The sequence below is a fragment of the Catharus ustulatus genome, chromosome 13, assembly GCF_009819885.2.
Source record: "Catharus ustulatus isolate bCatUst1 chromosome 13, bCatUst1.pri.v2, whole genome shotgun sequence".
NCBI lineage: Eukaryota > Metazoa > Chordata > Aves > Passeriformes > Turdidae > Catharus > Catharus ustulatus.
In genome coordinates, this window is record NC_046233.1 from 12,932,446 (window position 1) to 12,946,301 (window position 13,856).

General features: G+C 39.7%; 1 protein-coding gene across 1 annotated transcript; it reads left to right on the plus strand.

Moving 5' to 3' along the window:
• The first annotated feature begins 52 nt into the window (after positions 1 to 52).
• ARF4 (ADP ribosylation factor 4) lies at positions 53 to 11,003 on the plus strand. The gene is made up of 6 exons (XM_033071876.2): positions 53 to 340; positions 6,338 to 6,418; positions 6,902 to 7,011; positions 8,157 to 8,228; positions 8,739 to 8,864; positions 9,735 to 11,003. Exons 1-6 carry the CDS (start codon positions 274 to 276, stop codon positions 9,819 to 9,821), a joined length of 543 nt encoding a protein of 180 aa, XP_032927767.1. The 5' UTR covers positions 53 to 273; the 3' UTR covers positions 9,822 to 11,003.
• Positions 11,004 to 13,856: the final 2,853 nt, after the last annotated feature.

Consider the following 13,856-nt stretch of genomic DNA (forward strand, 5'->3'; position numbering starts at 1 on the left):
GCCTCGCCGGGGCCGTGTGGCGGAGGGCGGTGCCGCGGCCGAGGGATGTGGCGAGCGTGACGTGATCGTGTCCGCGTTGGAGCCGGGGCGGCCGCGGCGAGCGTGACGTGGCAGAGACCGAGCGAGGTCCCCGGTCACAGAGCACCCGCCGCCGCCGCCGGGCTCCCCTCGCTCGCGGAGGGATCCGTGCGCGCACACCGGCCGGGCCGCGCTCCCTCCCGCCCTCCTTCCCTCAGCGCTCCCCCGCCGCCGCCCAGCGCCGCCGAAGCCGCCATGGGCCTCACCATCTCCTCGCTCTTCTCGCGCCTCTTCGGCAAGAAGCAGATGCGCATCCTTATGGGTGAGGAGCACCGCGGAGCCCGGACCGGCCGGGGCCGTGCAGCCGAGTCCCGCCGGACGGGGGAGGGGAGGCCGCGGGCCGGGCCGCGGGTCACGGCGGGGGAATAGCCCAGTCCCGGGCTGCGGACACCGCGCCGTGTCCGTCCCATAGGCTGGGGGGGGCGTTGGGAGGGCGGCGGGGAGGGGAGGGGGTGCGGATCGGGCTGTATTTGCCCTTTCTTTTCTCCCGCCGTGTGCCCGTTCCCCTCCCTGCCTCGCCCGCCGCCCCCCGGTCCCGCCGGGCACGGCGAGGCCGAGCCCCATTCCCGCACCTTCGCCGGGCCGCGGCGGAACAAAGATGGAATTGCGGCCGGGCAGGGCCGGTGTCCCCGGGCGAGCGAGCCCCGCGCCCCGGCCGTGCCCTCCTGCCCCGGCACTGCGGCTCCGCGAGCAGGATGTGACAAAGCCTGGTGTGTGCAACACCAGGGGCGTAAGAACTGCCGTATAATGGCCGATTTTCGGCAGCTGTAGGGAGCTATAGTGTCTGTATCCTGGCTCTTGTGAAAGGGCGTTTCGGTATAGCCTCTCTGGGCATTAGTTTTGTGCCTCGTGTACAAGCCGATAAAACCCTCTAGGCAGCTCTTACCGTGCTTGCTCAGTCTTACTGTGTCGTTCTCCACCTCCCCCCCACCCATCCCCAATAATTATTTGTTTTTAATATCCATTTATTTTGAAGTTATCTGTTCCCTTGATACGGACAGTGTAGGAGTTGAAGCCAGTGGTTCTTGAAGATTCTCACTTTCAGATTATAGTTCAAAAGGTCAAAGCCAGCACATACTGCCTTGGTATTTCCTCCTCCGCTTTGAGTTCTTCCCTGCCTTCTTCCACCCACTTACCCACCCCTGCAAGCTTTATGTACAAACAGTTCTTCGCCTCTAAATTTTTCTCAGATTCTGTTACCAAAGTGAATGGAATTTGGTTCATGGCCGTTGGCTGTAGTAGCTTGTCCTAAGGAACTAAATAAAATGCTCATTTGGGTATAGCCAGCAAGGGGAGTGGGTTCTAACTGTGAAACGTCTTGGCACACACCTATCCCTAATGCTGCCTAGATATGCACAGCAGACACAGTAGTGAAGCTTTTTAAAATTATAGTCTCTCAGGTTCTCCCTGTATTCTGTGGTGGCAAAGTTCTTTATTGCATACCCAGTAATTTTTATTGTGTCTTATCTGTTTGAAATTAGAGACACTCATCCGTTTCAAAATAATCAGAGTGCATAATTTTCATCTTCAAGACAACTTAGTACATGTGTTGGTTTCAAGGGGGTGATTTGGTTGTCTCCCTAACAGCCAGACTCTTCATATGACTCTTAATGAATGAAGTCAAGTCTTCAAGTGAGTTTGACTGTAGGATGTAGGATGAAACAGTGTCTGTGGTATTTGTAGTTCTGTTACTTTTTGCAAAGTACTGAAAACAGGAAAGTGATGTCATCCAGATCAAAACTGCTTGCAAGGCTCTTCACTGGTAGGAAATCAGGTCATATTTAGGTTACAGGTATTTAGGTTACATATTTAGGCTTTGGAAGGTGCACTTTCTAGCAGTTAGCTCAAATGAGTTTATATTTCTTAACAAATTTTAAGACTTGTATTAAAATGCAGGGCTGGATCAGGGCACAGGATAGCAATGTATTTTTTAGGTACTATAGGAGAGTAGAACTTGGGGTTTGTTGTGGTGAGAGTGTGTTATGGGACACAAACTGGATGTTTAGAAACAGAATGTTGCATTGAATGTGACATAATTGGTGTATAACTGTAACACTAAAATTAATCTCTTCTTAGCATTCTACATCGTATATCAGCACTTTGAGGAGAGATGTCTGAATGAATACTGGGTTAGAATTAGAACTTTTCCTCAGGGTTATAATGTTTAGTGTATGGCTTAAAATTGGGGCTGTACAAGCCTAGACATTTAAATTTCCGTATGTAGAACATCAATTAAGAAATAACTTTATGGGGTAAAGTACTTAGGGGAAAAATATGATGTGAATTTATATCTACAGATAGTTAATTTATAATTCTTCCTTGTCACAGCTTTCTTCTGTTTCTGCAGACTTGAAGATAAATTATAATTAATTTAGCTCCTAAAACAGACTTTGTGTTATTGAGTTCTGCAGAATTTAAGTATTTCTCATCAGGGACCATTACCAACAGCACTCACTTCTTTTTTGTGTTCTCAAATTCCATTTATGGTAAGAAGTGGCTATTTAATGTTATACTGTTACTGAAACTTTGTTTTTTGAAAATACAAACTTGTGTAAGTAAGTATTTTTCAAAGATATTCGGCTACTATTTGGAAGAAATGCATGAAAAGAAGATTCACAGATTTTCTTTATAAATTGGCATAACATAAGGGAAAAGAAAGAACTGTGGGATAGGACTGAATGTCTGAAAGTCATATTAGGTGACTGGGGCATTAAGAGCAGAAACACTGAGTCCTAACCCTACATGTGAAACTACTCTGTGAATCTCTTCACTGATGTTTTTTGTCCTTGAAAAAAAGATACCATTTCACTGTGCACTTTTCAGTGTCATAATTTGGTGTTCTGTGTCTTGGTGTAGTTGTGCGAGTGTTAAGTGACATATTAACTACTCAGGAGCTTCAAATGCTGAGGTAATTATTTAATACATTGGGTGGAAAATGTCAGATTCTTTGGGAATTGTGTCGCTGTAACAGATAATAGTCATTTAGCTGTTTTTTATTTGGGCAGGTGTTGTTTTAGACAACTCTTGGTTTGCATACTGTTGGCTTTCTGTAGTTTTTTTGCAATTATGTGCTGTGATAACAGAGGCAACTTGATATTCAGCCACCAGTGATCAGAGTAGGAAGTTAATGAAGGATGTGATGTGTGAGGAATGATGTTTCTAGGGACAAGTGAACTAGAAGCTTGAGATTTAGAAACACAACTGACAGACTGTGAATAAAACACTCTTTACGAGGAGTAAAGGGCTTAGAACCACAGTGATTTTAGCAGAGCCTGAAAGCACTGTAGATCTTTTTTCTTCAGCTAGAGGAAGAGGGTGTTTGATTCAGTTTAAAGGTGAATAGTTGCAAGTACAGGTCTGTGCTTCCCATTTGTACTTTATTGTCATCTTGGTGCTTTGCAGTACAGTTGCTTAACCTTATACCCTTCATTGAGTCTCTTACATCTTGGTCTTGACAATGGTCAGTCAGACAGTAGAATCAGTGAACATGTAGAATTGGAGATTCACTTTGGGGATTTCAGATGTGGCTTTTGATCTTGGTGAAGTTTGTGGTGTGGCAGCAGCTCATAGGTTTACATCTAGTGTTCCAGTTCAAATGTAAACACGTGTATTCTTGGATCTCTAAAAGCAATAGTTACACTTCCTACCAGCTCAAAAGATTAAATGTGATTTAGTGCTCTGAAATTTTTTTAAAGGGTGGTAAATTGCAAATTGGAGTAAGAAATATGAATGGAGGCTATGCTTTTCATTACTTGCTTCTTTAGATTTCATAACATTTGCAGTTTGGCCAGAAGAGGCAGTTTTTGCAAATAGGTTCACAGGGGTTTGCATAAGGTCCTTCCCTCAGTTAAGCTTCTGCCTCAAGTGTGAGGAGGAAAACACGTACCCATGCAAAAGTGCAAAGTCCAACAGCTTAATCAAGAGTTGTGGGTAAGAGTGGATTTAAGCAAAGTCTGGGCTTTGTGTGCTCACATAGGCACTGTAACCTTCTACCAGCACCTCTGAGGTGCACAAGTGTAGAGCAGGTAACTGGGGCAATATTTTTGTAATATAAAAAGTAGTTTGAAAATCTTGACTAGTTTCTAATTTCTTAACTCTGAGTCATGTCTTCAAATGGATCTTGATACCCTGTGTACATTCTTTGGAATAAGATTAGCTTTTTTTTAATCTGTGTTAGTATAACCCTCAGATACACTCAAACAGTTTGTGTAGACAATGGCATCTTTCTTACAGTGTTAATTTTAACAGCTCTTGTTATATTGATAATGTAATTTTTTTGGTGGGGAGCAATAAGAGAAGAGTTTTTAGTAGTTGTAACTCTAATTGGTTCACTAAATTATCTTACTATTTACTGGGAAAAACCCTATCATACATGTACAGGCATTGTATGTTCTTATGAAGATCTATGCATCCAGCAAGTGCTCACTTGAGGCTGAGTTGTGTGAAAATAGTGTTGGGCTTCAAGCATTGGGCTGTTAAAAACCCTGATTTTCAGCACAGGTGGAGTTTTTGAGGGTTCTGAAGTCAGCTTAGAGGGTTTTGTAAGGTGACCTGACACTTAACTGGTGTGGGGAAAATTGTGGCATTTACAGGTTTCATGACTTGAAGGTTCTTGTGTGACTTCTGCTGCACTGTGACTTTCTTTGTTGATGCTTGTTTGTGGTTCTTGAAGGAGACCAACACTTAAATAATAGCAAACTCAAACCCCTTAAATTTAATTTTGAGCGTTTTGGGAGTGAAGGAGCTTTGGTTTTGATGGTAGATTGCCACCCCACCTCCTTTCTTTCATGCTGGCATGACATTAAGAATTAAAGAAACTTTTTTTTCCCTATTACATGCAATGACATTACCAAAGAAACTGCATTGGTATGTTTAATCCTGTTCACATTATTAGCATATAGGACAATTATAGATACAGTTCTTTAAATTAGTTTGCTGCAACAGCAGTTTGTGTCTTGACAAGAAGGAGGTTTTTCAAGAGTTTGGTTTCATTCTGAAGGAGCAGGTAACTTTGAATCCTGTGGTTTTTTGCAGTGCTGAGGAAACAGTTGTATTATTCATAGGCAAGTCACCAAACCACTTAAAACTTAATATATTGCAGTTGCAGAGTAGGAAGTTAACTCAGAATGCTTAAGAATGTGTGTTATTCTCATAAAATGAGGATAGCATTTGGTTTCTTGCGAAAGTATTAATTAATTCATTTGATAGGGTTTTTTTTTTTTTGCTTAGGCAAAATGTTACTGGTGAAAAATAGACGTTTTGTGCTGTGGTGTTTAGTACCTGCCGCTTATGGAAGTGCCTGTGTGCTAGGTGCTGAGTTCTAATTTAAAGAATTCCATTTTGAGATACATTTATGTGCTCTAAAGTGCTTAACAATAAGCAGTTTCACAAACAGTTTTAGAAAATTACAGCGTATGCTTGCAGTGTTGGTGATATGTCTAAAAAATGTCTTTTAGGCTTCATTTTATTTCTGAAGGATCCCATTTTTACTACATAGCTTACATTGAAAAACAGCAAGCTTAAGCTTTGTTTTAGAAACAGAAGAGCAAATTTAAGAAGGTGTTCTGTAATAACCAACAGTCATTAGGAGGAGACTCCTAATGGAAGCATCCTAGTGGATCTTACTGTGTGGAAATGACATCCTGAAGAAGACCCACAACCCTTGTAGTATATGTGAAGGGATGATGAGAGATTCATGGTGTATGTGCTTTTGTCAGTGCTAAAGAAATGTTTTAGCCAAGGGAGGAGAGGCTGGAATAAGGGACAAGAAGTATCTTCCATGTATAGTGCCAGCTTCAGTTGGTCCACGTGTCTGAAGCTGAGCTTTGCAGGAGGTTTGAGTAAGTGAGGCCTTCCCCAGCTTAGTGAAATAACAAATGTGTTACCAGTTAGAAACTGTGTGCTGCTTGTAGATTGTTGCTTTTTAAATCTTCCTGATTTACACAGAAGAGACTTGCAGTGTGAATGATAAAGCTTAATTAACACAAATACTAAGGAAGATTACTGGAAGCTTGTGACCCTGTAGGTTGTGAATGGCAGTGTCTTAGTGAGCTTGTTTTCTTCATGACTTGTTCTTTCTCACTGCTGGTAGAGGAGATGGGGAAAAACATACAGTGGTTTATCAGCAATGAGTTGAGAGTGCTTAAAAAGCTTTTCTCAGTAAAAAATCCCTAGTATTCTGCATGTAAAATGTCATGTTTTTAAATTAGCAGGTTGCAGTTCAGTTTGTGAACTAAAGCAAATTTTCTCTTCCTTCTAGTTGGTTTGGATGCTGCTGGTAAGACAACCATTCTTTATAAACTGAAACTAGGAGAAATTGTCACCACAATTCCCACTATTGGTAAGTTCACCAGTTCTTACATCTTTATTCTTGTTATTCTAAATGTGACAGACCTCTGAAGGGTGCAGGGATTTTCTATATTTGTGGTTAGAACAAGAATCAAGACAAAGATGAACTGTCTGGTACTGCCATAGCATAACTCAGACCAAAGAGACATCCAGACCAGAATCCAGCTACTGTCTGTGGCCAGTAGCAGATGCTCAGGAGGACAGGAACCAAATCAGTAGCACCACTTCCCCCACACACCAGGAGCCTCACAGTTCATGGCTGAAAGATTTGCTCAGCCACTTGGACTTGGATTTAAGTGATTCATGGTTTTTCCCCCCTTCAGTCAATTTTCTTCCTGATTTACCAGTTCAGTATTGATAAGCCATTTTATACATGCTTGGGAGAAGTGTCCCTTAGGAAGTATCTAACATGATTAGAATTATGTTTTAACACTAGAATTAACTATTTGTAATTACTAAACTCCTTCATTTTTAGGTTTTAATGTGGAGACGGTAGAATATAAAAACATTTGCTTCACAGTTTGGGATGTTGGTGGTCAAGATAAAATTAGACCCCTTTGGAGGCATTATTTCCAAAACACACAGGTAAGAGTGCTCATATGGCGATAGTTAAAGACCTACTTTGGAAAGCCTATTTTGTGTTTTGTAGAGTCCATATGGAAAGTTCTTTTCTTTCTTTCAGAAAGGCTCTGCACTACTTCCTGCAGCTTCTGAGGGTACCCAGATTTTATTCTAGTTGAAGCTAGTTTGTTTCCCTGAAGGCGTCAAACCTAGTTGTGAGTGTAGCCTCTCAGGGATCAAGTCCTTTGGGATCTACCAGTGTTCTGTAATGTGCCAGAGCAACTGGTTTGTTGTGAGGACCTCTTAAAATATACAGCTTGTACTACGCTAAATCAATGTTTTTAATAAGCTGAGCATCTAAAATATGGTAAAATCTTGTTACCAGTTGATTGAAAAGTGGCAGCTTCACACTGACGTGACTGCAGTCAGTTTTTGGGACATAAATGTGATACCTTTGGTTCACAAGTAGTGAGGTAACTTTTCTTATTAGTATCAGAAAACTTCTGGACTGAGTTTGTTTGTGATTTTTTTTGTGTTGAATAAAGAATTGTTTCCATATTTGTGTGCAACATGATGCATATGATTGGTGCAGAAAAATACAAAGGTCTGGATTGACAAAAGGGACCTTGCACCACCATACTGTTGGGAATAGAGTAATACTTAATTTCAGTTCCTTATTACTGTCCTGTTACTAAATACTTCTAAAAGATACTTCTCTTTCCTTGAAGAGAAGGATAAAAGCAAAGTTTTCAGATTGAAAGGTTAAGATTAAATTGTGTCAGAAGAACACTTGGATAGCTGAGATGCCATTAGAAGTTTGATACAAATTTTTTTTTTAACAAATTCAGGTATTACTTTAAGGGTGTGGGGTTTTTCAGTGAAATATGAGATGGTGAAGCACTTGTGATTTTCAATACAGTGAGTGAAAGGGGAGGGGAAGGGTTAGTTTATGTAATTTTGCTGCCTTTTTTCCCCCTAACTTTATTTTGAAATTGAGACTTAGGTAGTTGTTCAGACACACATAATGCATTGTTTAAACAGAAATTTCTATTAAATTTGTCCCCTTTCTTAGGTAAGCAATCACAATATTCAATATGAGTATTTGGGTGGTTTTAAAATAGTGCTGCACATTTACAGTGGCTTTTTCAATTCTACTTAACTTTCTACAGGGCCTCATTTTTGTGGTAGACAGCAATGACAGAGAGAGAATCCAGGAAGCAGCAGAAGAGCTGCAGAAAATGGTAAATATCAATATCTTCTGAAATATCATTGTTAGACTGACTTAGACTATTTTTGAATGTTTGTCAGGCTCCCTAAGAAATTTAGGATTTAAAAGTTTTAGGGAGTCTGTACGGTGCATGTTGAATTCATCAGGTAATTCTCGGTCACATAGTATTCCGAGTTGTAATTTCCACTCCACAGAGAACTAATAATGAGTCAGAACCTTTCATTCATGAAACCTTGATAGAAATGCAGCAAAAAAAGAATTTTGGGAGAACAGATTGGTGCTAGAGAATATTTCATTAGCAAGGTGCCCATAAATTTAAACTTTTCAAATTGAAAGGCTTCCTTAATTGCAGGAGTTCTGTTGTATACTAGTTAAATTTCACTCAATACTTGTTAGTGACTTCAGGAGCAAGAATGAAAATGTTTACAACCCTTCAATCAGTATTTTGATTTTTTTAGTGCTTGTTGTAGTAACTGACTGACTTAACTGAGGCCATTTAATAACATGCCTGTTTTTTTGTTAGCTTCAGGAGGATGAGCTGCGAGATGCAGTGCTGCTTCTGTTCGCAAACAAACAGGATCTGCCAAATGCCATGGCAATCAGTGAAATGACAGATAAACTAGGCCTTCAGTCTCTGCGTAACAGAACTGTAAGTGCTCAGCTTTCTGACTGATAACTCTTCTCCCTGTCTTATATATCATAAAGTTCCTTTAAGGGAAAGGGTGTTTTTTATCTCTTTCTGTAGAAAGATGTACACACCTGCTGTTAAACTTTATAGTGCATAATTCAGGTCCTTGTTCAAAATGAGTGATTTAGAAATATAATCCAGTTCATTCAGCTTTTAGAGGTGTTTCATTTATCACCTTTTTCTGAAAACATTCAAACACTCCAGCATGTCATTGAAATACAGACATCCAGCATTTCACAAAGTATGTGATGTGTTTTCCTGTTTTCTCAGTATTCTGGGAGAACAAATGCATTCTGCATTCCCACCTCCAGGAGGAAATTACGTAGCTTCTGAAGCATTAGATTCTATCTGCTGAAGCTTTAGGGACACAGGTTTGCTTCACATTAACCTTCCCACCTTTTGTAATCTGAGTGTCTGTGTTGACACACTAAGATCCTGACCATAGAAGCAGTTTCAGAGGTCTATTCATGTAGATAATTCCATATTCACTTCCTGAAGAGCAGTCTTTTAGAGACAGGAAGTAGTTTTCAGCATGTAAACCAAATATAAATTCTGTATTTGTTTCTTGATCCCTTAAACTATGTTGTGGCCTTTACTAGGCTGACACTTGAGTTTCTGGATAGTGTCTGAACCTCCTCTACACTACATGTACTAATGAAAAATTTTAAAAATACCATTTGTTCAGTCTTGACTCTACTGCACAATAGAGCATTTGAAGAACACTGTTATAACACGCAGTGTTATAACACACTAAAGAGTGTCACATACTATCTTAACTTAGCTTGCATTTTGTCAGTATTGAAATTTAATTTTTGTGTTCTGCATTAACAGTGGTATGTCCAGGCTACCTGTGCTACGCAAGGAACTGGTCTGTATGAGGGACTTGACTGGCTGTCAAATGAACTCTCAAAACGCTAATTCCAACTGGATGACTCTTTCACCAGGGACATGTTTGATATAAGTGGTCTAGGCTTGTTACAACAAAATTAGTTTGCATCTTGGTTATTACAGTATCTGGAACTGATATTTGGGCAGGATATTACAGCGTTTCAACTTGTTTCGTTGCCAATTATTGTTTACCGAGCTACATGTTGCAAAGGTAGCAATATGCTTGGGTAAAAATCTCCTTAACTTGGAAAAAAGTGTATCTTCTGATTTTATTCCCCTTGTTAGCCTAAATGCCTGAATATAGTTATTGTGACATCTTTAAGATCTGTTTTGAATACTCTTTGAGCCCCAATAAATTAATGTTTTAATTTTTTTTCTCCCTGCTACTCTTAGTTTACTGATGCCCTGTTTCATTCCTCAGACAGTCTGCTGATTTAAAAATGTAGCATTCCGTATATATTTATTTCTCTCCCTTGCCAAAAAGATTTCCTAATACTGCTTGTTCCAAGCCAAGGAAATACTCTAAAACACTATACAAATCTACTGCACTGAGGAACATTTTATTAATCCTTGGGTTCTGTCAGCCCAACTTGCCTTTGTGTGAATTGGATTTGATGGGTAGAATAGTTCTGTGCTGGTTGCGAAGAGCTCATGTTGAGGTTGTTTTTAATATTCAGCAGATTGTCTTCCTTTATATTGTATCTTTTTTTTTTATGTTGCATGTTGCTTTTTGGTATCAGCCTGACTATTTTTGCCCAGTGTATAATAGTTCTGCTGAAGTTTTACTGTTTGTTGGTGAACATATCTTCATAAGGAAATTTTGGAAAATTCATCAAACTCAATGGATTAGTTTCTTCATAACCCACTTGGAATTATTCCTAATAAAATGATAAAATGTATAGTTCTGTGTATGCTCTTCTTGATTCCTGAAATATTTGAATGCAAATTATCACTTATTCTTTCACCATATACTGAGCTTTCCTACAGCTTGAATATGAACACCAGTCTCAGATTTTCACTTGTTTGGAGCTGTGTAGAGTGGGACATGGAAGGGAGGCAACCAAGTTGTATACAGTGCAGTAGAGTAGCTGTCATCGGGGCTTACTTAATTCTGTAATGTCTTTTGAAGTTGTAAATCTAAAATTCTTTCAAGATGTCCAGATATGAAAATACTAACAGTTAAAAATTGTAATAAAACAAATTTGAACTGCCTGGAAAGCATGCATGTCTGTTTAATAGTTTCATCTACATGTCAAAACCTACATGGGTCCCAGCAGGAGAGTTACACATTCTGTTGATGGCTAGCTGGGAAGGTAACCTGGGTGATTTTATGGGGATGTAGCAAATATTATAATAATGCTGATAATTGCCCCCAAAAATCATCTCTAATACAACTGCTACTGTCTGTTCTCAGTTCTGTCCCCTTACACCTTTGTAGTTCAAAAGGCATAAATTAGTATGTGTTTTGAGGTTGCTACTAAGGTAGTTTAGAATCTATTTTTCTCTTGCCTGTCTGCTGTATAAAAGCACATACTGCTCGATCCTCCATTTAAAATGTGCTGTCCTATTGATTGGATGTCTTTAGGAGCCCAAAGCACGATTCTCATGCAGTTTCAGGCTAAGTGCTTCTTATTTTCCACCCAGGTCTGGTTACCCTTGTGACAAGAAATCCCAGTGACAAGGTCTGGTAAATTCAAGCTAGTTTTGGTTCAGAACACGTTCCTGGGCATCTTCTGCTGTAAGTGAGGTTTAAGTTCTTAGGGGGTGCTGTTACTGTGAGCTAAGCAGGGAACATTCCAGAGTTTTTGAATATAGTCCTTAAATGTCTTCAATGTGTAACAGAAACCCAGGAGACAGTGTAAGGTGAGAATGGTTTTGCCTGAGCCTTTAATGAATTGCTGATTACTTATTAATCAAAGCTGATACACCCATGCATTTGATCAGTAGCTGTTTATGTGCACATTTCTAGCAATGCAGTTCCTTAAATTAAACCTTAAAAGGTACACCTTGTTCAGAAGAGACAGCTTGTCCCTAATACAAGTTGGTTTTTGTAGTCCCAGTAGGTTAAAATAAACAATGCTTGTTACACAATTAGAGGCAGTCTTTAAATGAAACAGTAGATATTTAAATTAGGCTTTTTACCATGAAGGAAACATTCTGCTTGGTAGAGATTTAATTATTTAAATGAATAAGTGTTCAGGTTTAGGTGAGGTCTGTTAATCCACTGTGCTTTTCAGTTGCAGCATCTGTATACAAAGCTCATATTTCAGAGTTATCATGTTTGGGTTTTTGCATCAGTAGGTGTAATTCTGCCATAAAATGAATAATTTCTCAAAGTCAGAGAGTAATGAAGATCTTGAGCCTCATTGAAGAGTGATGGGGTCTGCATGAGGGTTGAGGCTACAGTTTGCACTGACATGCAGAAGGACAAAGTCAATGTTGTCTGTCAGTAACAATGTAACATACAGCCCTCTTCCTCACAGGAAGATGAATTTCCCATGAACATGCCATTTTCTCAAGTCTGCTAAGAGTTTAGGTACTAACATGGTTTGTCATTTCCCTATCAGAAGTCCAATACCTGAACCGAGCTGCTGTCCCTGAAGTTCAAAATCTTGAACATGCATGAGACTGCTAAAAATGTGTTCCTCATTCACTGTAGTGATAGGAAATCCTGAGTTCCAATGGCTGAAATTTGTATACATTAACTTCTATATTTAAACAAATAGGTAAGTTCTACTGCACTGGGGAGTTAACCAAGTGATATTTGTGTACAGGAGGCTTTATTTCATGTGTCAGATGGCCAGCTTAACTATAGAGAGCAAAATATTGAAAAATGAGTGGATTTTCTTTTACTTGACCATGGTGACACAATTTATTTCTCAAATATCAAGTACCTGCATGATTCTTTTTTTTTTCGTTGCTTACAAATTGCACAACGGGTTGTGTAAAACATTAGGTTTTGCCAGTAATGAAAATTCAGAGCCCAGTTATTAGTCACTTGTTAGTCTATGAAATCCTTCTACAAAGATCTGAACAAAGGCAGTTTGAGTGCAATAAGATGAAACTTTGCACATCACCAAGGGTCTTTCCCACTCTTTTCAAGAATGGACACTTAAGAAATTACATTCCATATGCTGCCATTGGATTTATGAATAAAGCTGAGCTGCCTAAACTGAAATATTTAAGGCCTTTCCTCTTACTGAGTCGGAAGACTTGAAACAATTTTCTTTCTGTTCCAAGAATACGAGAAACAAGGCTACTATGCAATTGATTTGACATGTTGAAAGCTCTGATGCCTCAGCATGCTGGATATTTTTCTCCTTTGTTTTTTCATACAATTTTTTTCCTCCCTTTTCTTCATCCTTCTCTCAATCATATTTGGCATCCTTGCTTCTTTATATCATCATACAGAGGTACTTAATGCTTGAATTATACCTTTCAAAAATAGCAATGACACAAGAGATGTGTGAGAATTCAAGTAATGTCACAGGAGGAGAAGAGACCCCTTTGTCTGGTGCAGATATGGTCAGGGGAAAGAATAATACGAGTTGCAAGTTGCCAGACCAGTCTGAAGGATCTGGCAGAACTTGGTAGATTTTGTATGTATCAAATACACAGGTAAATATTTCACAATACCCAGAGCCTAAAAATGAGCCAAGTCTGATGCCTCCAGAAGGTGAGTGTTCTGAGTGCCTTTAGTTCTGTAATATTCTTGTGAGTGATGAGCTTGTCCACAGCAGGAGCCACTGTGAAAGAAGAAACTTCTCCCTCCTGAGACAGCAGCCAGGCATGAGGCAGCACTGTCTCTCTTAAGTTTAATGAAGCAGAGATGGGAAATTCAAGTAGAAGACAGATTATCCTTAACAGGTGGTCTGGGAAAGTAGAGTAACAAAAACAAAGAAATCCCACACACATTTACAAAAATGCAAAAAAAATCCTACCCAGCTTTTTGTTGTGAAGGACATGGAGCTTTCCAGTTGCTGGATGAGGAACAATTACAGGTGAGTTTAGGTTTATGAAATGAAATGGAGACAAGTTGAATGGGACTTGTACAAATGTAGGTTC